Here is a 27,695-nt window from a genome sequence, read left to right as displayed (position 1 = left end):
TACAGCGCGTGGCCGCCATTTTAGTGACGTCAGCACTAGACTGAAGTTTCGAGCTGATGCTATATTTTTATTTCGGCTGACGTCAAAATGACATCATGTCGATGTTAATGTTAGCGCACTTATAATAAATAATTATCTCTGACAAAAGTCACGTGATGTGTTGCATCACCATCTTGAATCGATTGGTATAAAGGCGAGTGTTTGATGATTCTTAAGGCAGTCTGTGTTCGACCACAGACTCATTCGACTATTAAATGCTTTTGTATTTAGGTCGCATTTCTGATTGAGTGGTTTCAATAGCAATTGTGCCCTAATCAAGTTAATATTGCAGTAAGGTTATTATGAAAGGCAAAACTCTCGATATACCGCTGTGTGTCGTGGTTAATATTTAACTTCACTTCTGGTATGTTTATATTAATGAGACATGGTTTCAGCGCAATAGCAATTTGCGGGACTTATACAAGATTTCTATGTGAAATATTCGATTCAAATAAGTCCATTGTACATATATGTGGGCCGCGTGTTTAACGCCTGTTAAAATACCTATTCCTAAGTTCTATATTTCTATGGTTTACAACTCGATAGGTACACTTGAACCTAATTTACAGTTCTCGCGATGAATGGTACCTGTTGTACGAATATGGACGATGAATAAGACTCATTTATCAATTTGATTATAGCATTTATTGCTACCTTTGTGTATGACGTGCTATTGAAAACATTCTGTATTCCACAGTAATTGCTTACACCAATACGCTATAAACTTCGTAAATTGTAACTCTAGGGGTTTCTGTTTGGTTGTTGTTTTTAATATAACCTCGCAAATGCAAATTGGGCACCAATAATTAATAATTTGAGGTACTATAGCCATGACGTCGCTTGAGATAATCATGACGTCAAAAGTTGCTTGCGTAAGCTCTGCAATAGAATTTTGTTGAAATGTGATATTTTTTTTTATTCCGATACATGTTAGCAGTGACTGACCCATTACGCACTATCGACGATGACGTTTGATGCTTCATGTAAAATCAAAGGTTTGGTAGGTCTTTAGACAAAATTATGTTGGGACAACCTAAACTTATTCTACTAATTAAGCCTCCTCCAAACCACGTGACCAAAGCGATTACGCGAAGCGGGAATGTCAGCTGCGGGGCCGGCGCGTGCGACCGCTTTCTACGATATATTATTTCAATGGGCCACTGCACCTGCACATATAGATTCGCGTCGTGGACGCTTCCGCATCATGTCCCGCATCTGGCGTTCATGACGCACAGTGTGCCCGTAGCTTTACTTTAGGGTACAACATTGTAATACGACATAATATGTACTCGTATTTTAAAAGCCTGCAAACATATCATATTTATAAGATCATTTTCCAAAAAGAAATATAGCCACGGTAATTCGCGACTCCATAATTATTTATAGCCGCTAAAAATATGTAAGCACCATTTTTTTCAGTACCTAACTTCGGTAGGCTCGGATTCAAGATTTTATTTTATTATTTTGTTTATAAGTAGAATATCTAACCACCGTCTAACTATCGTACCACCTTTTTCAAGAAAAAAACCTGCCAATGTAGGGTTCCGTAATCACAACTTAGCCATGATAGTTTTCCTTTAAAATTGATTATAATATATACTACTGCTGTGAATTTTTTCACGTTCCTATACCTATGCTACCATTTGGCTGATAAAGGGACACACACACACACACACCACTTGACTCTAATAAAAATTAGCACTTTAAAACATCATATTTTACAAACGGATCTAGAAATCTAAAAATGATGTTCCCACACCCACAGTATTTTTAAAAGACCTATTCAACGATACCCCACACAAAAAAATCATCCCCACTTTACGTGTAAGGGAGCTACCCTAAAAAAATATTTATCACAATTTTACTTCACCACTTTGTCGGTGTGATTAATATATTTTATACCCATGTCAAATAAGAGATTTCTAGCATTAATAGACTCTGAGATTAACCGAGGACGGACGGACGGACGGACAGACAGACGGACGGACATGGCGAAACTATAAGGGTTCCTTGTTTACTACGGAACCCTAAAAACTGGTTGTTTTATTTATACTTATCTATTACGTAAACAGGTAGCGATAAAATAGAGAATCAGTAAGTAATGTACTCGTTTATGGTATGTAATAAATAAATTAATTAGTTCCAAGACTTCAGCCTGAAGTTGCCGGTCTGTCGGGAGGTACCTACTCTACAGGATAAATTTCAGAGAGCGTATTCAGGAATTTTCGACGTTTCTCCCTCATAATATTACAATAATTGAACCGTGCGAGGCATCGCAAAGGTTCCCCTAAGTAGTCAACATTCCACGTAGATACGAACCAATTCACTTCCTCGTTTCTGATTTGTACCGCTAAGATATGAAATGCTTTTCCTGCATCAGTTTTTCCTGGCGCTCTTGATTTGAGAGTATCTTTTACTTTCAAATCAAGAGTGAATATTATTGGTAAATAAGGTATTTTCTAGGTAAATATAATTCCCTTAAGCTCGATCATCTCGTATCATCAGGTATGATTGCATAGGCATAATATGCATAATAGGCATAAGTCTATATTTAGGTAGGTATATTAAAAAAAGTAAGAATCATCCGCCACAGAAAAATAAAGAAAAGGCTTCCAAATATAGAGCTGATCATTAATCTGCCTCTTAAGCCGAAACTCGTTTATTCCCCAAAAAAGTTTATGGAACTTTATAAAGCGATTTAGACCCTTGTCATTGTTGTGTGGAAATTTTAGACATCGTTGTCTCTGCCAAATAAAAACAATAATAGATCTAGAAAATAAGTAAGGTTCAGATTATGTTCATTGAAATCGACCTTAATTAACAAGTGATTATCAAATGTTTACATTTGTTAATTAATATTTTTTTGGGTTCCGTACCTCGAAAGGAAAAACGGAACCCTTATAGGATCACTTTACTGTCTATCTGTCTGTTGTCTGTCAAGAATCCTATAGAATACTTCCCGTTGACCTAGAATCACGAAATTTGGCTGGAAGTAGGTCTTATAGCAGACATGAGAGGGAAAAAATCTGAAAACCGTGAATTTGTGGTACTTAACATCACAAGAGAAAAATTGAAATGTGTTCATCAACAAATATTGCTCTTTTCAACTTCCAAAGTAAGATTATCTCTTCTCTACATATATAAAATAAAGTCGCTTCCCGCGTCTGTATGTATGTATGTATGTTGGAGAGTTTCCGAGGCGTCCGCTGCATAAATGGTCAAAGTTACACGAAAACAATGTATGGTGAAATTATTTATCTTAAAAAGTTCTACAAAAAAGTCCGCAATAGCATACATGTATCTTTTAAGCTTGGCTCATAATAATCGATTTTATGGTTTTCAAATGTGATCTGAAACAAAGCTTTACTTTCGAGGGTGTTTTTATTGACATACCTACTATTGATTCTTATCAAAATAAAATAGTTGATCATCTGTAATATTCCATTTAGACCAAAATTGCCCTTTACATCATTTAATTTAGAATAATATCTTACGATATATCACAAAATTAAAATAATATGAAATATCGTAAAATTAAAACTAACGCGCAACAAACCGAGACGTAGGCGACTCTGCTGCGGCGCCTATATAATCTCCTCACTGACACCACATTAGTATCTACATTGCACCCATGCGAAGCTGGGGCGGGTCGCTAGTTATGTATATAATGTTAAGTCCATATATATATTAAATGCAACTGATACTCCGATTGTGACATAAAACGTTTAAAATATTATCACGTCACGTCATGATTCATCCAATCAACGTCTTCCGCAAGGGGAACGGATTGCGGATATAGCATAGTACCTACCGTCATTAAACATGTTAGAAAAACAGTTTATTAAATACCTATTGCAAATACGAGAAATATCAGAAAACACCTACCTCAATATTGGGATGGTGGATAATATGACGTAGGATGAAGGTGTGACACATTATTGATCAATATGGATACCATTTCACATATGTATAATAATTAATCTATATATATATAAAAGGAAAAGGTGACTGACTAACTGACTGATCTATCAACGCACAGCTCAAACTACTGGACGGATCACGCTGAAATTCGGCATGCAGATAGCTATTATAACGTAGCGTAGGCGTCCGCTAAGAAAGGATTTTTCAAAATTTAACCCCTAAAGGGGTAAAATAGGGGTTTGAAGTTTGTATGAAACTCTGTTAGTTTTGAAGTTAGAATCGCGGAATTTTGCAATTTACACTAATCTTCTATATATATAAAAGGACAAGGTGACTGATTGACTGACTGACTGACTGACTGATCTATCAACGTACAGCTCAAACTACTGGACGGACCACGCTGAAATTCGGCATGCAGATAGCTATTTTAACGTAGGCGTCCGCTTAGAAAGGATTCTTCAAAATGCAACCCCTAAAGGGTAAAATAGGGGTTTGAAGTTTGTTTGAAAGTCTGTCAGTTTTGAAGTGTCTATAAAGAAGTTTTGTAGTTAATATTTTTGCAATTAGCAGTATGACACATTTTATTAAGCTCATGTTAAAATCTCATAGTTAAAGATCAAACCTAAGGGTGTAAAATAGGGGTTTAAAATTTGTGTAGTCCACGCGGACGAAGTCGCGGGCATAAGCTAGTGAAACATAAGCGCAAGCGAAGCGAGTGCGAAAACTTTTCTTTAATTTTACAGAAATCTATCGAAGATTGAAGAAAGTGTATATATATTTTTACTCATTATATTTTACTACCGAGGCATCCCAGAGCTTTTCAGCCTGGAGCGGCCACTCTGTTCGCCTTATGATTGGCCCGGCCCTGATGCAAATATCACAGCGAAAAAATACCAGTGCTTTATTCCACATTCATTCAAGTTTCCAAGTTAACAGACCTAGGTCAACTCTTTGTTAAAGGTCTACAGTTTACAAAAACTGACTGACCTTAGACAGTGGCTAAACGGGATGTATGAAAATATGCTTCAAGGTGGAATTAATTCGCTGTCTTATGCTTGCTTAGTCAGGCTTAAGGGGCAGTGATATAATACCAATTTGTTACATACTATAGGCTTATCCGCAAAACTTCGTATGCGTGATATAATTATTAAGTACTAGATGATGCCCGCGACTTCGTCCGCGTGGATTTAGGTTTTAAAACATCCCGTGGGAACACTTTAATTTTTCGGGATAGATAACCTATGTCCTTCCCCGGGATGTAAGCCAACTCTGTACCAAATATCAACAAAATCGGTTGATCTGTTGGGCCGTGAAAGGTAACAGACAGCCAGACACACTTTCGCATTTATAATAATAATTAATAATTATTAGCATTCGGTGAAAATTACGCTCTCTATGAGTGAAAGAATCACTCCATGAAGCCCTCGGCAACCTGGGTGGTCTACTCTACTTCTGGAGCGAGCTTGATGGCTAGAGTGAAGACTTCAGCGGAGAGGGGCAATGCACGCACAACAGACGGAAACGTTTAACTGTGGAAACCAGCCCAGAGCGAGAAAGAAAGAATTCGATATATAATATAATTATATAACTTTATGCATGGTTATAGTTAAAGACATGGAGAGTAACATAGGTATTTTATCCCGGAAAATGAGAGCTCCCACGGTATTTTTTATAACTTATTCCACGCAAACGAAGTCGCGGGCACCAGATAATATGGTTATGAAAGTTTGAATTAAAGTTGGAATGGCTTTTGAATTTTCATCATCCCTTTCAAACCATTCATCTTTTGTAAAATGGCTATATTTTGTGAGTAATGAACCGAAAACTGTAGTGTCAATCACTTTTTGTTGCTTGAAACCGCAACATTTTTTGCTAAGATTTTAAAATTAATGGCAGCAGCAAAAAGTAAACGTTTCACAAAACAATATAATGTAAATGAATTTCCTCAGACGCTAATCCATTGAGCCAGTATGATAAGTCTAAACAGTAAATCTACGGTCACATTTGCGCGCAACGTAGGATGCGGGACGCGATGCGGGAGCGTCCATAACGTGAATCTATACGTGAATAGTGTGTATATAGTGGTTGCGTAGGTGTGCATGGCGCCAATTATCATGGGAGGTGACTGCAGCGCGCGCCGCGCGGCTGACGTTCCCGCTTCGCTTCGCTTTAGTCACGCAAGTTTGGATGATGCTTTAGGCTTTGAAACAATAATTACCCCAAACATTGCTCGTTTAATAATAGTGATTGTGTTAATCGTTATAATCATACTTATTTATTTTCGTCACACAATAATTTTAATGCTATCATTAGTCTAGATAAATCTATTAGGTACTCTGGTACCATTGATGTTAATTCGGTGCACACAATCGCTACACTAAATTTATGGCAGATCTAAAAAGTTCTATGCTTTCATACTTTTCCTTGCGGGAAAATCTAGCATTAGGTACTTTTAGGACTGTCAATTTTATTTATTTTAGGTTAGAGATAGTCTTCAAACAAATAGCACCAGTATGTCAGAATTTAAGACAACGTAAACAAATAACACATTTTTAGGGTTCCGTACCTCAAAAGGAAAAACGGAAACCTTATAGGATCACTTTGTTGTCTGTTTGTCTGTCTATCTGTCGGTATGTCAAGAAAAATCAGAAAACCGTGAAATTGTGGTTACATGACACAAAAAAAAATGTGGTCTCATGAACTAATAATTAGTAAGTATTTTCAATTTTCGAAGTAAGATAACTATGTCAAGTGGGGTAACATATGCGAGGGATTTATATGTGCATTCTAAAACAGATTTTTATTTATTTTTATGCATCATAGTTTTTGAATTATCGTGCAAAATGTCGAAAAATACGACTGTAGTACGGAACCCTCGTTGCGCGAGCCTGACTCGCACTTGGCCGGTTTTTTTTCATGGCGTCCATTTTGGTTGATATAGCGGCAATAGAAATACACATTCTGTGAAAATTTCAACTCTCTACCCATTACGGTTCAAGAGATACAACCTGCTGACAGACAGACTGAGGGACGCATACGGCCGGACAGGAGAGGCTTAGTAATAGGGTCCCGTTGGTACCCTTCGGGTACGGAACGCTATAATGGCGTAGTTTTGTAACCTACTCGTAAATGAATGTGTACTGAATTTGATCTGTGATTACTAGATTATTAGGTACACAATTACAATACTATATGCGAATCTAAGTTCGTGCTAATGTGTTCGCTACTTGTTATTCTTACAAAGCCATTGACCCTATTAAAACTCACGATCCGTCGTTTGATAGTCATCATCATCAACCAATAGACGTCCACTGCTGGACATAGGTTATTAACGATTATAGAGGTTATTATGATAGTCATATTAACTACCATTTTAGCACTTACTAGATAATCTCCAGAAACCTTTCACGCTTTTTGTTTGAAATAATAGTCCACTCTTTAACTCATACAAATGGACCGCTCAAAGATTTTAAAATTCACCAACATAATTGATAATACTATGTGTACTTACTTACTTACCTACCTACTGCTTTCTATCAAGTGCTTATCAAACATTGTCTTCTGCCTTTAGCTCGAGGGCTCATCCCAAATGCCCGTACGTCCCTTTATAAGCAAGGAGCTTTGATCTCCTGACATACCAAATAGGTGACGTAAAAGGGTGCCTCTAATAATAATGATTACAATAGGCACCTATTCATTATAATGAATTATCTCTTGTGAAGCGAAACTTCTTTAGTATCGTTGTGATTTGAACATGACGAAACGAAAAAGCGGCACTAAAAAGGGACAAATCAATTTTCAAAAGTAGATACATTTGACTTAGGACTTACCTACTGTAAAAACTTTGTAACCACGACCCTGCACACCCGAACAGCCCCCGCGCTAACCGAGTGCGGGCGAGCGCGGGTGACGTACGGGTGTGCGGGGCATTTCACCCGCCTCATAGCCCAATTGCCATCTCATCCTTTGGCGGACTTTACCTATGCCTACGTACATAGATAATTTGCCACCTTTAGGTATAAGAAGGGTATAAGGAAGACGCAAAGCTAAGTGTTTGTACCTATTTCGTTTGATTTCAACATTTATTTAAACAGCATGACATTGTTTGATTTAATTTATGCTCATTTATACAATTGTAATTTGTAAGTAGGTATTATTTTTATGCGTTGGAGCCTCGCGTAGGCGCGTTCTGACCTAACTGACTCCTAATATAGATACTTAGCTCACATTTACTTTTATATTTGTTGCTTATTTCGTAGAGTATCATTCTATCTACAAGGCTTCGGTACAGCCGATTTCAAGTGATTAAGAAAATAAGAATATCACCTAAGTCCTACCAACCTATTTAATTACCGGAACACGACGTGATTAGGTGCAATATTTTATTATTTTTATAAATTGTATCTACTTTACACTAAGTACACTAACTAAGGTACCTAAATTATTTTTAATAGGTATAGGAAAAACATTTTTAATTGTAAGTATGACTAGGGACCGCCCGCGGCTTCGGTCCCGTCCGAATTTCGAAAAGATAGGCCCTTATGTCTTATCTACATTATAAAGGGGCCACAGTGCATCAGTTTTCTAGATACAAGGGCTGGGCTTTGATGAGTGAGTCAGGACTTTTCTTTTTATTGTATGAGACTGGTCTCTAATACTACCTACTAGAAAAAGATTTATGCTGTGAATGTACCGAATTGTTCTGTGATGTGCATCGTGCATAGCGCGTGTCGGTACGGAATGCACGCGGTGACGCGGATAGCGCTCGTCGCGCCGGCCGTGGCTCCGCCGGTACTGCAGCCTCCAGCCGCACAATACCGCTCGTCGCGCTAGCTGCCCGCTTAGTCACGCAACTAGCGTACACTACACCTGTCATGTTAATCCATACGTGCATTTGTGATAACTAACTGTGATATTAAATGTGATAATGGGCTTCCTCGGTGTGTCTTTCTCGGTATTTAAAAAGTGCCCCAATCTCAAACTGAAGAGAAAAAGCAGAACGCGCAGGTATTTCCTAGAACACACATTCTTAACTTACTCGCACGATTCAGATAATAATCGGCTGAGGCCACGTGGGTATGTTATCATTGATAAGCATGAGATGTGATTCGTAATGCAGAAAGAGACGTGTTAAAATTACCATAACATTATTATTTTTATCGTAAAGTAGGTACCTACCTGATCAGAAGATAATCTACATCTACACTAATATTATAAAGAGGAAAACTTTGTTTGTTTGTTTGTTTGTTTGTTTGTTTGTTTGTTTGTTTGTTTGTTTGTACTGAATAGGCTCAAAAACTACTGGACCGATTTTAAAAATTCTTTCACCATTCGAAAGCTACATTATCCACGAGTAACATAGGCTATATTTTATTTTGGAAAAAAATAGGGTTCCGTAAGATATTTGGGTTTTTCGGACACAAGGTGTAAAAAATCAACCAGAAAAGTTACTTATTTTGCGTACGCTGCCTAAACTATAAAAGATAGAACCATAAAATGTTCTAATTAATTGTAGATCTTATAAATATCTACAAAAAAGTCCGCGACACACTATACCCATCTATGTCGAGTGAGGCACAGCAACCATTTTTTTATTTAAAAATCTTGAATTTTTTTTGGACTACATTTAAACGCGTTTATTTTACTCATGCTATTAATCCTTATCAAAATAAATGATTTCATCACTAAGAACAGTTTATGGAGATAATATTTGGTCTTTGAATGATTAAAATTGGACGTTTGGTTTTGAAGTTATGGCGAAATTAAAATATTACGATTTCTGCTGCACGGCCCGTTGTATTATATAAAGAGGTAATGTCGTTAAGTTTGTTTGTAGGGGGTAATCTTTAGAACTACTGAACCGATTTTAAAAATTCTTTCACCAGTAGAAAGCTACATTATTCCTGAGTGACATAGGCTATACGGGATCTTTAAAAACCTAAATCTACGCGGGCGAAGCCGCGGGGATCAGCTAGTAATGAATAAGTTGAACTACAAATTAAAAAGAAATTCAGACGAAGTTGGAATTTTATCAAACAATATGTCTTACTATACTTTTTACTATACCTACTATACTTATCTTTAAATAAACTAAACTAACGACGTACCTACCTATGTTTAAGAATTAATATAATTGGGTAATCATCACACTTAATTATGATCAATTTACACGACAAACAATCGTGAACGGCCAATATAAGTTAATTTATTATGCTTCCATAATATTAGCGACTAAACACTAAAATTAACAATCCCATACGAAATACGAAAATGTCGTCGAGAAACCTAGTCATAAGCAGCTGTTAATATAAATTTAGTTTTTCGTTGAAATGACGCATTGTATACATATGAAGTATTATTACAAAGTTTATAACTAGTAAAATTAATTCTGAGAGAAGATCCGTGTTCAGTAGTGGGCCGGCGATGGGTCGATCATGATGATGACAATGATGTTGGAAACACTTCCAGTTTCGTTCCAGAAACAAACATTGCAAGTACTTATATGTATAACGACAGGTCGAAATGGCAATCGGGGAGGGAACGCCCTGCACACCCGCACAGCCCCTGCGCTAACCCGCGTGAGCGCGGGTGACGTGCGGGTTTGCGGGCCGTCCCCCCGCCTCATACCCCGATTTTCTTGATTTGTCGCGGACTAAACTTACGAAGTTTGTAAAGGAAGGGGATTCCTAGTAGATAATTATTTTAAACTAGACAATGCCCGCGACTTCGTCCAGTTAAAAATCCCGTGTGAGCTCTTTAATTTTCCGGGATAAAAAGTAACATAATATGTCCTTCCCCGGGGTATAAGCTAACTTTGTACTAAATTTCACCAAAATTGGTTAAAATGTTGGGCCATGAAAGCTAACAGACGTACAGACAGACAGACACGCGTTCGCATTTATAATATTAGTATTAATTCAAGAAAATCTTGCAATAAATCAATGAAACTTAGTAAAGTGGATTTAATAAAGGCCCGAAAAATACCAAGGAAATATATGTCCTAGATAGTCCAGAGTGGCTCAAACAATCGAAGGTCTAGGACCTAGACCTTCGATTGTTTGAGCCACTCAGTCGAGTGCATATTGTAGTAGGGGAGCCCAAGATGCTAAATAGGGATTTACTCGAGTGTTGTAGGGACCTATTAGATTGTGAAGCTTAGATGCTAAAAAGAAAAAAAGGTTATATGATGTAACCACTTTCACTGGTGGGGAGAGCGCGTACAGGTTATCAAAATTGTAAAAAATTATATATTCACAAAGAAATACTCGAGCGCTTTAGATATTAATAGTATAAAACGCGCCCCACGTGCTTTTTTATGGCAAAAATATTTATCTGCCGGTTTGCACGGTGGGGGTAATCGTACCAAGGTGTAGAAGGGGGCGCTCCACCTTAGGCTGCATTATCACTTCCCACCAGGTCTAAGTGCAGCCAAGCGCGAGTCTATAAATTAAAAAAAAAGAAAATTAAAAAGAAGATACAGTAGTCAAAAGTCATGGCAGATGTTTGAAACTTTGTGACTCTCCCATTTCCTTATGTTACGCTCAAGTTGGCAGATCAATGAAATGCACACTATTCTGCATCTAATTACTTAACTTACCTTGTCTTAATCTGACGCGCTCGAGTAAATCCCAAAAACCCCTCTTGGGCTCCCGTACCATTACCTCTCGAAACCGGAATTTAAATTGGTAAAGTTGAAAGCCATTATCTAATGCGAGCCCTTATACCCTTGCCCTAGCCTCTAAGTCCGTGCCCTTAACATACAAAGGCTCAAAAGAGAAAATAATAAGGATCAATCAATGCCATTCTAAGCATGGACACATCGTGGCATACAACACAAGAGCCCAAACATGGCACACGTTTCTAAATTCACCCTATTTAGCTTCAACTGCTCCATTTATACATTCCCGCTAACATTCAAGTCCTGTAAACTAACCTCAGTGATTAAGCCGCAATGTAAATCGATTAAGCACTCGAAGCTGAATAAGGTGATTTTAGAAGCAAACTTGAACAAAAAATGGAATGGAGTAGTGTAGCACTTTAAATTTTTGTTATTTCTTTGGGAGATTTTTCGTTTTTGTAAATATGAAACTATTATACTACATCTATACTATATAACTATTATACTATATCTGCTCGTGCTGATTCACTGACTGACTGACTGACTGATTCATTTCATCACCTCTTCTGTAAAATTTTGTATGTTTTTTTTACCGATGGTTTCGTATAGAGGACAAAAAATGATTCGGAGGAAAAATATGGATAGAGCTGATGATTGAGGATTTCGGTGAGGAGCACGGCCAGGGTATCGAAGATAGGTGGGGGGTGCTCGAACAAATGTCACTCAGAACTTCATCCAATTGACAGGGAGCTGAAAAATAAAACCAAAATGGCGGATTCAAGATGGCGGCCATAAAAATTTCATGGTGTCTATCTCGGAGAATATAAAAGATACAAGAATGCTTCTTTGGCGAAAGATGATCAGGACCCGAAAGTCTACTTGGTGAACAGAAAAAAATTCAAGATGGTGGTTTTTTTTTTGATATAAAATATATGGCGAATATTGAAGAGACTAAAAGTTGGGAACTATGCAAGACTTTGATACGGTTTCTTTTCATACAAATCCACCGCGCTACCACTGCGCACCGGAGGTCGTCAAAAGATAATAAAATAAATGTGATACAATAATGGCCAATAGATTTTACATTGAACAAAAAAAAGCTACTCCACAGTTTTGTTTTTCCGACATTCGTGACGCGCCATTCCATCTGTCTCTTTCCGATGTGCGTGAGAGAAAGGAATGGGAACATTGTAAATAATTTTAGATATTTCTAGTGTTTTCAATGGTTTTACTAAGTATTTTACACTTTTTCGCATGTTATCTTACGTAAATAAAATTAACTTACCGGTGGTAAGTCACACTATCTCTTTTCTGCGTCGTTAACGTATTATTTCGGCACTTTTTGATCGCGCATTTAGGCATCTTGACAGCTTTGCAGTCAACATGCGACTAATGAAGAAAGTGTGCTTACACCAAGTATAAGCACACTTACTTGGTCCCTTGTTATGCGCGCCAGTGCGATGTCCTTGCTTAGAATGTCATTGGGATCAATAGATAAAATATGTGGACACAAATCAAATTCCAAATTGGTTCATTTATTTATTTTAAGAACATTTAAGTAGGAATAGAAATCGCAAGTCGCAACATAGACGTACCTATGTTGTGACTTGCGATTTCTATGTATTAAAACATACATAATTGCTTTTTTTTTTAACCATACTGTGAAATAAAGATTAAAGAAAATGGAAAAATAATTTAAAATTAATTAAGTATAAGAAATACTTCACGTTTGTAATACTGGTTGGAAGATAATTTTTTTTATCTAAAACGGCAAAAGCAAAGCATTTTGTTTAACTTCAGAATTATCTTAGAAACATATACCTAAATAGTTACTTCTTAATCCTCTGCTAATGAAATCTTTTTCATTAGCCTCCTTTTATCCTAATTTATTTCCTCATAAACTTAGTATAAAAGCAATTTCTGTTCTTCGAACTAAAACAGGTTCTGTATCTTACTTGCTAACTTCATTTAAAGTAACTACTTACCTGTTCTGGAAATAATCTGTTCAGTCGCGGTTGTGATACTTCATACGGCCGCTGTTATCGAATTGCTTACAAAATAAATGTTAGTGTTCTGTGTCGTCTTTGCTATGAATCGATGGACGTCTCTTGTAGGGACTTCCACACGCCACGGTCTTGCGTCACCGTGAATCCAGTGGCTTCCTGCGACTGGTTGTGAGGCCAACGCACTTTCCGATGCTATAACCTTGGGACCCCAACTTCTATCGGTTGTTTGATCTATATATCCCGCCGATTGCCAACTTAGCTTTGCAACCCATTGAGTTACGTAGTTACTCTAGTGCTTCTGCGTATCTCCTCATTTCTGATTGCTTAAAAACCCTCATCTATATAATCTTTGCTACTAAGAACAACATATGTCAACTTAGCAAAGCACTGATTGGACATCGCATTTGAAATTCATTGATAGACATTTTATGGTCAGAGCAAAGCCGTTAGGTACCTACTTCCTATTCAATTTAACTCAAGTAGAACTAATTAATATGGCATTGGATGTTAATTTCTGCTTCATGGAATATCGTGTCAAGAAAATTTCAAAAGGTAGTGTAGGTATAGTGTTGTTGTAGTTTTGTAGTGTTGTTGAAGTGCTAATGTGACTTTATTATTGAGTTTTTTTGTCCAACTCGCCACTGGTGACAGGATTATTCTCAGTGTTCAGAGTTCCTGAATGTGTTGTGCGCTACAACTGGTTATTTTTACATCTAAAATATTTCCATTCTTTCCATTTCTTTAGTTGTCTTCTACTCTATGATCATATAATGCCAACTGACATACATAATTGTATAGGTACTTAGTAAGTATATACTTGACTTAAGATTAAGTATCTATAATGATCAAGTACAAAATGAGTTCTTACGCGCCATTTTAACTTTATGTGTCAACTGTCATGTCAAAAGTACGATTTTCAATTCAATTCCCAATTATTGGCTTTTAGGTGTGCCAGCTGGGCACAGAGTGTTTCGCCAGTGTCACGTTTATGGAGAAGGCAAAGTACGATTTTAGTCCTTATTTTAGGTGAAACGTACTTTTGACATGGCAGTTGACACATAGTTAAAATGGGGCATGAAAACTTATTTTGTACGGACTATACGTGCTCTGAATCATTCAAGTAATTGCTATGTAGGTATTTTATGTTGTATTAGTGGGCGCAACTAAAAAAATTTTGAAGCGAATAATTTGTTTGTAAAATTGTTCCTAGGTGTGGCAACATTAGGTACCACTGTGTTTACCAACCGTAACGTACCGCCGCTGGTGACAACGATATGCATCAGTGATTCTAAAACAAATTGCTATAACGACTTTAAAATTGACTCTGTAGGGTCCTTTTTGCAAATAAAAATTAGTCAAGGACAATTTAACAAACGCAATTAATAAATAATGGTTCAAGAAACGTTGAAATTGAATACCTACACAAATACACAGTTGGACGTAACAAAAGAACTCATTGATTTTCCGAGATAAAAAGGAACCTATGTCCGTCCCCGGGATGCAAGCTATCTCTGTAGTTTTCATAAAAATCGGTTAAACGGATGGGTCGTGAAAACGTAGCAGACAGACAGACATAATTTTGCATTACTATGGATGTAAACAAAAGGTAATTATCGCCAGATAATAATTAATTATTATTGCCATTTAATGACTACAATTCTATAGAATTTTCCGATCACCTGATTAGTGGCCTTAGATTACTGTTGCATTTAATCAAGAACTAGGTAATAAGTAGAAGTACCTAATAAGTACCTAGGTACTGGGCTAGTAGATGATGTTTGTTACCTATAATTTAACAGACACGATTAATTTATTCGATTCTATACCTACCACTTTAATATGGCAACTTCTAATTTGTACTTGACTTGTAACATATGAAACCTACCTAATAGGCATTTTTTATGTTGTGTGTGGGTATGTGTGTATGTAAGTGACGCGTTACGCCGCAATAGCGAAAGCGTAAATATAGCCAGGGTAACAACTATTAATATACAGGCATGTATATTAAAGGTAGTTTATGAAACGGTTGCATAATAGATGGTATTAAAACATGAGCATGATTTTTAAAAATGAGCCGCAGGCGAGTTTTGTTATAGTATCACACGAGTGTTTTAATACCTAATTATGTAGTTTCATACACTAGGTACTTTAATCTAAACTCATATTGTTCTTGGTAAATATTGCGGGAGAAAAAGATTGAAGCAAAAATGTTCACTGCGTAGAAAAAGTTAAAAGTCACTGAAATCATAATAGAAAACAAATACAAAATAAATGCCGCTCGAGATAACGTGTCGGCCAGGTACATGTATTTACCAGGTTTATAAACCACATTGAAGTCATAACACTGAATACGTAACATCATGCGCTGTAATCTCGCCGGAACTCCATCTAAAGACTTTTTAAACAGAGATTCGAGCGGTTTATGATCGGTTTCTATCACAATATCTGACCTTCCGTACACGTACTGATGAAACCTTTCCAAAGCGAATACTATCGCTAGCATTTCTTTTTCGATTTGCGCGTATCTAGTCTGGGTCTCTGTAAGCGTAACCGAAGCGAATTCTACCGGGCGGCCTGCTTGCAGCAGCGCGGCGCCGAGCGCGTGCGCGCTCGCGTCCACCGTCAGCAGCACGGGCTGCGTGCGCGAGTACAGCGCCAGCACCGGCGCGCGGCACAGCGCAGCCTTCAGCGCCGACACCACCTGCTCGTGACTACTGTCCCAACACCACTCTATACCTTTTCGCAATAACCCTCTAAGAGGATTCACCATTTTAGCGTAATCGGGAATGAACTTTGACAAATAATTTGTCATGCCCAGAAATCTCTCTAATGAGGCTCGGTCGTTCGGACTAGGCATGTCACTAATAGCTCGTAGTTTATTAGTATCGATTTGCATACCCCTCTCACTAAACGTATGTCCTAAGTAGGTAACCTGTTGAACACAAAACTCGCATTTGTCGCGATTAAACCTAATACCTACTTCACGCGCCCTATCTAGTAACGATTTCAGTCTGGCATCATGTTCTTCAATAGTACGTCCGTGTACTATAATGTCGTCAACGAACGACTCCACCCCATCTAAGTCCTCAAGAAATTGGCGAATTTTTGCATGAAACACCTCACTGGCACAGCTCACGCCGTACGGCAGCCGCAAAAACTGAAAGCGACCAAACGGAGTGCCGAACGTGCATAGGTCAGCGCTTTGGTCATCGAGTTCGATCATCCAAAACCCCGAGCGCGCGTCTAGTTTACTGAAATACTTGGCGCCGTGCAGCGTGGTGGCTATCTCGGTGAGCGTGGGCAGTGGGTAGTGCGCGCGGCGGATGGCGCGGTTGAGCGGCCGCGGGTCAAGGCACACGCGCACGCTGCCGTCTTTTTTCGCTGGAAGTACAATAGCGTTCACCCAGGGCGTCGGATGTGTCACTTTTCTTATTATGCCCATCTGTTCCATTTTTTCTAGTTCACTTTTTAATTTATCTCTTATACCTATTGGTATTTTACGAACCGGACATACCGACGGGTACGCATCTTTATCTAATACGATTCTATATTTTCCCGGCAATTTACCTACACCTTGAAACAAATCACTATAATAATCTATATTTATTGCAAAAATACGCTTAATAACGCCTATACTCTCACAGGTATCTTTTCCGAGAACACTTTGACAATCATCTCTGGATATAACAAAGCTAATAACATATTTATTCTGTTTATACAACCACAGCATTTCCAGTGAGCCTACGATAGGTAAATAATTTCCACAAAATGATCGAGCCCTTAAATCACATGGTTTCAAATCATTCACCGCGTATCCTAATTTTTTAAAAGTCTTAAGCGATAATACATTCAGATCCGAACCAGAATCTAATTTAAATATCTCTGACATACCATTTTTACACAGCGTTAATCTTTCAAACCACTTACTGTCTTTATTCCGGATGTCGTTTTGCAGAGTAGACACATACAATAAATCATCATCATATTCCTCATCTAATTCAAACACTTTTCTAGTAGCACTAGTAGCTTTTAACGGACAAGAAATCTTTTTGTGACCCTTCTGGTTGCACAAAAAACACTTTAATCTCGCTGGACACATCTGTGAATTAGCATGGAATTCGCCACACGAACACTTTGTGTTCGACCGAGAATCGAACCGACGACCCGGCGTGTTGCGCGCGAAGCTGTAACCGGCGGGCCGTCCACCCGCGCCCGCGCCGCTGCTGCCTCCAGGCCGCGCCCGTGCGCGCGCACCGAACAATGCATCCACCGAAGTCCCGCTCGCCGCTGAATTAGTTACTTCAATCTGCTTACCTTCTGTAAGCGATATTTCATTAGCGTGACAAATCTTCATGGCTTTTTCCAAGGTTAAGTCATCCGTTCTAAGCAATCTGTCTCGCACTGTGCTGTCAGAAACTCCACAAACGATTCGATCTCTTATCAATCCATCTTCCAAGTGCTCGAACTCACAGTGCTGACTTAATAGACGCAATGCTGTGACGTATGTGTCCACGTTCTCCCCGATTTCTTGATTACGTGTGAAGAATCGAAATCTAGCCATCGTTGTGTTAGGTTTGGTTCCGAAATATTCGTTAAATTTTTTGACGAGAACGTCGATGTCATCTTGACTTTCGTCCTTTAAGAACTTGAAGGTCGAATATATGTCGTAGCCGTCCGGTCCAATAAGATTTATGAGGAGACTCGCCTGTACCTCTTTTGTCTCCTTATGTACTCCCGAAGCCTTCAAAAACACATTAAACTGTTTGTACCATTTACGCCACGCGTCCGCCCGACTGGCCGGGCCACCTTCCAATATCAAATCCGCTGGAGGCCGTGCGTGTTCCATCGTAAATTCACCAAATCCTAGTTGCACACAACTTCTATTTGATATTTAAACCGTTTAATATCAAAACTGTACTTTGAATCACTTTAATTATAATAATTAACTGAGCACCGCTGTCACCATGTAATGATAAGTCCAGCTGCTCGATAGTGACTATTTATTTTTATTCTACCTGCATGCACTTTTTATGTACTTAGTAATACGCATACAACAGCGGCGCTGGCGGAACCCATGCACGATAAAGTCTCATCGGAAGTCGATGCACAGGCGTGTTTTCTTTTAAATAACGCACCATACAGTGACGATAAATTACGACGCGTTAAGGAAGCGACGGTTAAAGATCCGGAGTGCAAAATTTTAATTGATTACTTATTGCATGGATGGCCGCGTTATAGATCTGATGCAGATCGTCTGGTTCGTGCGCATTGGTCCTATAGAACGTCATTCGAATATGTAGGCGGGGTTTTGTTTAAGGATAACTTGGTGTTTATACCGCGTGAATTGAGGAGCGAAATGCTGGATCGCGTACACGAAGGCCACCTAGGCATTGACCGTTGTAAAAGGCGCGCGCGTGACGTCATGTTTTGGAGCGGGATATCGCGCGACGTGGAGCGAAAGGTACGAGAGTGTATAGCGTGCGCCGAGCACGCCGCGAGGCCGGCTAGGGAGTCCATGATTCCGCATACAGTTCCAAATTTGCCATGGAGAAAAGTCGGTTCGGACATATTTGTTTTTGGTAAAAAATATTTCTTAATACTTGTAGACTATTTTTCTAACTTCATAGAAGTTAGTCCTATATCTAACACGAGTTCGAGGGTGGTGATCACAGCCATGAAAGACCAGTTTGCAAGGCATGGCGTAGTTTCTGAGCTCATAACGGATAACGGAAGTTCGTATTCATCGAAAGAGTTTCGACAGTTTAGTTTAGATTGGTGTTTCAAACACACCACCACTTCACCTAATTATGCACAGGCTAACGGGCTTAGTGAAAGGGCGGTTCAGACTGTGAAAAACATTATAAAAAAGTCAATAATGACTGGATCTGATTTTTATCTCGGGCTGCTTAATTTTAGGGCAACTCCGCGTGATGGGGTTAGTTCACCGGCTCAGTTGTTAATGGGCAGACGATTGAATACCACGCTTCCGGTTCATACCGATAAGTTGCAACCGGACAGGAATAACGATTCCGACTTCATCAACATAAATCGTAATCGACTTCGCGCTAAACAATATTACGACAGACATGCGCGTGATTTACCGGAATTAAGTCCAGGCGAACAGGTAATAATGGCGGATGGTAAAACTGAACGGCGTCGCATGACGGTACAGGCTGCCACGCCACAGCCGCGATCATATTTTGTTGTCGATGGGTCTGGCAGGAAATATAGACGCAACCGGCGTCACCTCATTCGGGCGGAACTTTGTCCGACGGCTAGTCAGTCACCTCCTGCTTCTTTCGATGAGAAGGGGGATAGTGACCATGATGCAGACCGTGCCAGCCTGCACGGGGATGCAGAGGAATATGCCGGTGGCACTGACGGGTCCAGTGAAGGTAGTGACCACGAGATTCGTCTTCGGTCGGCTAGTGCCTCGCCTAGTGGGTCGGATAAAGGTCAAGGTCGAGCGGCAGCGCGTAAGGCTCGTAAACAACTAGCATCATTTTTTAATAGAAAATAATGTTTAGTCTAAGTATGTTTAATTAGACTTAAGTATTACCTATATGCGGAGTTCTATTAATTTTTAGTATTTTAGATTTAGTTTATACCATTGTTTCTTAATTTGTTTGTTTTAGGGGAAAGATGTTGTATGCGTATTACTAAGTACATAAAAAGTGCATGCAGGTAGAATAAAAATAAATAGTCACTATCGAGCAGCTGGACTTATCATTACAGTTTATATTTTTTTTTAATAAAATAAAATTTTTAATAAAATAAAATAAAAATGATAAAATCAAACTTTATTTTAATTTTTTATTGTCAAGTAGGTATAAATATAAGAAAAAAAATATTTAAAAACCGACTTCCTAACCAAACTATGTACTTTGTAGTGGAGTAGGAAGTCGGTATTTTAAATAATACGCCAGATATCGGTTAGTTCCTTCATTTTAAATTATGCTCGATGATAAACAATTATACATAATATATATCTAGTAAAATGATATTTATTTTGAAAGATAGACTCATAAGAAAATACAAAACAACGTTAATAAGGCATACCTACTTTACTGAATAATAATTTGAAACCTTTAGTTTGTTTAAATAATATTGATTATGTTTTGCAAAAAAATCACGTAGGTTAAAATATCGCGCATGTCGTTTTTGAGTAGGTAATCATAATATGTCTTGCCTGTAAATGTTGATTGAAGTAGCATGCTCAGAATATAATGCATGTTTTATAATTCAGTTGCCATAATGCTGAACCGACACCCACAGTTCGCCGAAAGTAACGCACATTTTTTTTTAAATTTGTATGAGGTAGGTAATAATATGTGTCTTTTAATAAAAACATTCAATGGAAAATATTGCACACATTTACAGCAGAAAATTATCTAAAAGGCAAACAATTCTTTTTCTTATCGCTTAATCCTAGAAGTTTAAGGTTAATGCGTACCTACTGCGGCGTATGCCGCCATATTATGGTCACTTAAATATCAAAGGTTCATTCATAATATTTAATAATATAGAGATAAAAAAAAACCGGCCAAATGAGAATCGAACTAGGATTTTAATGTGATATGACACAACTACAAAAAATTAACCTTAGTAAACTCGTCTATTTACTGTTCATTTGTTTTTCATATTACAGTAGGTAGTAGGTACCTAATAATAATATAATTTCAGTAGAATATTGTATTACATGTTATTGTCATAATCATCAATCAGTAATTAATACCTATCTTTACCGAATAATTTAAGCGTACCTACTACCGCATCCGCAAATCGCAACTGACATTTCCATTCAGGCATTCATTATCTGCGACCACAAGTATTAACCACATACCGAGCAGGTCCCCACTATACGTATACTTACCTAGGAATTTCAAGATAATGGCATTTATAGATCTAAGGTGACGTGAGTAGGTCGGCTGTAGGAACAAGCGCGACGCATACTGGCACAGTGAAGTGAAGTCGAGGCGCGGGGTCTTATTTGATGACAACTTAAACTAGCCTCTATTTACATAAAGGCTTTTTTTGTATTAATTAGATACAACTTACAAGTTAGCCCTTGACTGCGATATCACCTACTATGGTAAGTGATTATGCAGTCTAAGATGAAAGCGAGATAAATTAGCAGGGGTATGGCAGTTTCATTAAACACAATAACCACCTTGGAAACCACATATTTTTCACCCGAAAAAATATTGTTTATAATATTGAAGTAAGTATAATATTCCGAAAATTACACAATATTTATCATCATGATCAACCCATCGCCGGCTCACTACAGAGCACGGGTCTCCTCTCAGAGTGAGAAGGGTTTTGGCCATAGTCTACCACGCTGGCCATGTGCGGATTGGTAGACTTCACATACCTTTGAAAACATTGTGGAGAACTCTCAGGCATGCAGGTTTCCTCACGAATATTACCCTAATTATAATTTTGGCTCTAGAGTCTAGAGTCTAGTCGGATCACGTGGTAGGTAAGTTTCGGCTGTTATCATTACCCTACGAATACTTAGTAGTTACCCACCCACCGTCAAACGATGCGTTTTGGTACGATAACGCGTAAAAATACAAGGAGTGTATGATTATAATAAGTGAACTGTCATTCTTACCTTTAAGGTCAGCGCGGTTTGATCTTAGACTGCATCGTCACTTACTATCATGGAACCCTAAAAACACAATGGGGTTCTATATTCACTTGCCAGTTGCCACATTTCGTGTTTCACTGTCCATTCTCATTTTGCATTGCCTTGTCCTTGCCAGCCTTGTCCCAGTACCACTTAAGGCGGCCACAGCCCACTATATGCGTCGGAACTGGTTATACTCCATCACGGCGTAAGCCTGCTCTACAAATAGATTAAGTAAATGACACAGTAATCTTATAAGCAAAACAAATGTAAGTTTTTTATGGTATTCGACTTCGAAGTTCTAGAGTATGAAACAAAACATGAGCTTATCAATAGAATTTATATGCATGAAGTAGTGTTTTATTACGGACTAGCTTATGCTCGCGACTTCGTCCGCCTGTCTAATTTGATTCCCGGTGATTAATTAGGTACCTACCTAATTAATCATCGGGAACTAATTATCCGATTCTAAAAATTCTTTGACTGATAGATACAGCTACATTAATCCTCGAGTGCTATAGAGTTAAGTATCTAAGACTGTACATTATATCAGACGGACGAAGTCGCGGGCAAAAGCTAGTTCTTAGGTAACTTATAACTTGGTCCATCGATAAATAAAACATAAAGCAACTAGCTTACGCTCGCGACTTCATCCGCGTGGACTACACAAATTTCAAACCCCTATTTCACCCCCTTCGGGATTGAGTTTTCAAAATTCGTTTCTTAGCGGATGCCTTCGTCATAATAGCTATCTGCATGGCAAATTTCAACCCGATCTGTCCAGTAGTTTGATCTGTGCGTTGATATATCAGTCAGTCAGTCAGTCAGTCACCTTTTCCTTTTCCTTTTATAAATTTAGAAGAAGAAGATAGGTCCTATTGGCTAACATTTTGTTTGCAAAGAACTTGGTTGCCAAAACATGTCGTTTTTACTGACGATATTAAAGAAACCAAGTGAATCTCGCTAATCTGCAAGTTACAACTGACGCGGTTAGGAATAATCAAATAAACTTGCCTCAAGAGCTCACGATATTATACAAGTACTCATGCATATTTGTTTTTAGATAATAGACTGACAGGCTTTCCATGACTTCGTTCGCGATACATATGTTCGTATGTAATTTTTGAAATCGGATGAGTAGTTTCGGAGCTTATATAGGCATCCAAACTTACAAACTTTACCTCTTCATAATAATATTAGTGTAGAGAATGGCGGAAAAATTTAATAAATCTAGAGTAAAGCCACTGAACATTTTGCCTCAATCCTTTTATAGCGGTTTTTCATAAGTGTATGTTCAAACGCTCGGCGTTATCCATAAAACGTGGAACATAACCGGTTATTATTCCAGGTGTGTGGAAATATTAAAGGTTTATGTGGTTATACTAAGTGTGTACATTAAAATCTGTCTATGCCTCGGGGATATGATAAAAGGGCAGTCTATCTATGCAGTGCCGCACATGTGAAAGACAAGGGTAGAATGGGCTGTAACTTGTAAGATAGTGTGAGTTGTGATAAGATTATTTTGTTTCGACTTTAGAGCATCAAGTTTTCCATATACCTATGTAATCGTTGTTAGAATATTTTATCCAAAAGATAGGTATTTTTTACGATCATATTTTTCAAAATTCCAGGAGTTCCTTGAAAGGCTTTTCAGCTTAACTGCCCTATTTGTGAAATAATTTACTAAAACTTGGAGTTCGCAATTTCTTTTTAGCTTAGCATCAGTTTCAATGCTCTTTTCTCCATCATCTAGTACATTTCCCGGGGGAGGCTTATATGTATAACAAATTCACATAAATAAAGAATAGGCAAGCTTACCTACCCGTGTGAATCTAGGGTGAGTCAATTAGTTATCTAATATTGAAAATGCAATTCCATAAAGGCTCGTTTATCATGAAGGTTTATGGGAGCTATACAGGCCGAGATGAAATATAACTTTGGTAGTTTGGAACTGAATGAGACCTGCCACAAAATGAGCATATTAATATGTAAATAGGAGTTCTAAAACTTAACAAGAGTTCGAACGCATAGGGGTCCCCACATAAACGTCGGTTAGAGCTTTTGAGCGCCACGGGAATTAGTAGCAGTTCAAGAGGATAAATTCTAGTACGTAAAGCTTCATATTCACACAGGAGCAATTTCGCTGCCTGACACGTGTAACGTATTACTTACTGTTGAAACATCAATGACGTGGAGCTGGAATTCGGAACTTTAAGTGAATACGTGTTGCACACTTAAAAGGTTCATTAGTAGCTAATCACACCCAATGAAGGAGCAATAATGTTGATAACAAAAACGGTCATTTTCCGCACCTGCTTGTAAATACACAGGCTGTACGCATTTAGTGGTTTTGTCTCGTATACGAGTGTGCGGAAATGTACCTACATAGGTAATTAAACTAATTTACGCCAGAAAAAATTTAATCAGATTTTAAATCGAGAAATGTAGAAGAGTTATTAGCTCCCGAGAAAAAGCTTAGGTAAGAATAGGTATCTATATTCTTGATAGTATAAACCTACCTATCGGAGTATACCGGAATAGCTAGAAGTTTTTTGGAAATTAAAAAATGTAAAAGATACCTGATATATTTTAAAATCTTATATCTGAGCAATTTTTGTAAGTATGTGCTATACATATTATAATATTTATATATGTATTTTTACATAATCAGTATCTCAGTACCCTTATTATAAATGCGAAAGTGTGTTTGTTTGTTAGTTTATTGATTTGTTGGTTTGTCCTTCAATCAAGTCGCAACGGTGCACCGGAATGACGTGACTTTTCGCATGGGTATAGATAAAGACCTGAGAGTGACATAGGCTACCTTTTATCCCGGAAAATCAAAGAGTTCCCATGGGATTTTCAAAAAACATAATTCTACGCGGCAAAGTCGCGGGCATTAGCTAGTAAGTATATATTGCACTCTGAGTGAATTCATAAAGTTTTTGATTTGGACAATTTATACTATGCATCCATATCCATACTAATAGTGTACATGTGAGAGTGTGTCTGTCACTCTGTCTGACTGTCTGCTAGCTTTCCACGGCCCAGCAGTTTAACATACTTAGATTAAATTTGATACAGAGATAGTTGCATCCCGGGGAAAGGCTACTTTTGGCCCCGGAAAATCAAAGAGTCACTCACGGGATTTTTAAGCAATGATTTTTAAACATGGGCTAAGTTGCGTGCATCATCTACATGGTACAGAGATAGCTTGCATACTGGAGACGCAAAATGACGCCTTTTCATCCCGGAAAATAAGAGAGTTCCCTGAAATTAAGTGAAATTTTGTATTTAGTTAATTTTTTAGTTTCCAGTATATCTAGATAGATATCATCCCTAAATTCCAGCGGGGATTTAGGTATAATACCTTCCAATCAAATCGAAATACTTCGAGCGAAGCTTGGTCGTGCCCAGGGGAATGAGATGCGAATTGCAGTTTTCTTTTATGCTCGCACTATACCAATATTTAACAGGATTAATGATAAAACTAGAAAAATACTACCAAGGTCTAAGATGTCACAGAACATAAGCTCCGATTAAATGCGTGGCTTTAAATCGTCATAAGGAGGCTTAGGGAGATAAGCCGCTACTAACGACAGAATTTTATATAGCTTATCGTCGTGTCATTAGGCTGGTTTTCTTTTCACGCTTATCGTCGGCACAGATAGTTCAGTATGTAAGGTTTATGAAGCGTTGTAGTATGAAGCATTCCTGAATAAGTGAACAACATTGACCGGTCAGTGCTGGCAAGCGCCGTGCTCAATAGAAAGTTCAGCTAAAAGGTCTTATTAAACCACCTCCCCCTCCGAAATCAAGTCCTAGCTACGGCCTTACGTATAAATACGCGACAGGTTGAGATGACAATCGGGGTATGAGGCGGGACGACCCGCACCTCCGCACGTCACCCACGCATGCCCGCTTGGGTTAGCACGGGGGCTGTGCGGGTATGCGGGGCATTAATAAGTAAGTAACCTATTTTATGCCATATTTTAGATCTGAGGTTGTTTCAAAAATTAGCGAGATATATCGATACCTCTGGGCTCAAAGGTCGTAAAGGACAAAACGCTACTTTTCAGGAGAAGCAAAAAACGAAAAAAATAAAATTCTTTTTTCTCTAGCATCTTCGTTTCTTTAGCTATTTAAATGAAACCTAGGAAGAAAGTGCTTAGAATTTATGGTATTTTCTAAGGCAGTGTTCAAAAATTGCCCTAGTGCTGTATTTACTGAAATAGATTTCCTTTACGACCATAAATTTGAAAATAAATGTCCTTTACACCCTACAAATTTTCATTCTATGATATTACCTAAGGGCGTAAATCTACTTTACTGCACAAAACTGAACAAAATAAGGAAATAACCAACATGTGTAATAATTTTTAGGGTCTTAAGGATCACTCGCTAAGGTATTCTGTAAGGATAAAATAATAATTACAGTTAAGTATTAAACGCATTATGTAGTTTTATATGTAATTATGCATAAACTATTATATTTTCTCTAAAAATAATAATGAAATAACATATTGTTCAAATAAAACGTATTTTTTCTAATCAAACCGAGATCATGTATTTGGAATTGAACACGAAGCCTTACAATAAATCTTATAAATTAATATTTTGGTAACTAACTATTTTTTTATCCACTCTCTTTAATGTTATAATTAGTTTCACTTCTTTCTTAAATCAACTTTATAAACATAAGATGATTTATTTATTCATCTTCCTTCTCACTTTCTTCATCCTCTTTATCTGTTTCGTTCAAGGTTTCAAGTAGCTCATAATCGCATGGAAGTTCCCTGTATTCGTTATCAAATCTTTTACGTGTTGTTCCATTTTCACACTAGCTTATCAGATAAATAATGTATTCAACTAATAATTTTAAGCTTATTTCGTCATTTAACGACATATTTTAATGTATTTTACGGGTACGGGTACGGGAAAGACAGATGGCCTACCTACCTTTTGTAAAAGGAGTAACTGATAAAATAGGTACATTGTTGAAAAACAATACAACATTAAGATCGTGTTTACTCCCTTGCAAAAGATTGTCCATTTGATGCTATCAACGAAGGATCGTCTGCCATACGAATGTCCGGGTGTGTATAAGATCGACTGCAGCTGTAGGAGCTCCTATATTGGTTAAACGAAGAGACCCATAGCAACTCGGGTATTAGAACATTTCAAAGCGGTGCGAAACAGCAATCCTCAGAAGTCTGCGATCGCGGAGCATATTCTACAGCCAGGCATAAAACATTCAACAACATAGACATAGACCTCCACTATATACCTAGACTAGTGCGCGAAGCGATTGAAATTCGCAAACACCAGAATTTTAATCGTGAGGATGGTTTTAAACTAGCAAGTAGGTATGTGGAATCCAGTGGTAGAATTATGCAAATCAAGTTAGCATCGAACGTCATCGAAAGTTAATAGTGACGCTGTGAGTGTATTTTGCCGGACAGCCTGTGAAGTTCCAGCG

General features: G+C 38.0%; 1 protein-coding gene across 18 annotated transcripts in view; it reads left to right on the top strand.

Moving 5' to 3' along the window:
* rdgA (retinal degeneration A) overlaps positions 1–27,695 on the top strand; it is a 198,072-nt gene that overhangs the window by 119,861 nt on the left and 50,516 nt on the right. Inside the window, exon 1 of one of the 18 annotated variants that reach the window (XM_069499092.1) lies at positions 8,800–8,967. The exons of the other annotated variants lie outside the window; for them this stretch is intronic. Coding sequence (XP_069355193.1) covers positions 8,888–8,967 — 80 coding nt within the window. The 5' untranslated portion in view covers positions 8,800–8,887. Of the gene's footprint in view, positions 1–8,799; positions 8,968–27,695 lie in introns of those variants that run through there. 18 annotated transcript variants of the gene reach the window in all.

The sequence above is a fragment of the Maniola hyperantus genome, chromosome 6 (assembly GCF_902806685.2).
Source record: "Maniola hyperantus chromosome 6, iAphHyp1.2, whole genome shotgun sequence".
NCBI classification, from domain to species: Eukaryota; Metazoa; Arthropoda; class Insecta; order Lepidoptera; family Nymphalidae; genus Maniola; species Maniola hyperantus.
Note: the sequence above shows the minus strand (reverse complement) of the source record. Positions and strands in the feature narration are given on the sequence as shown.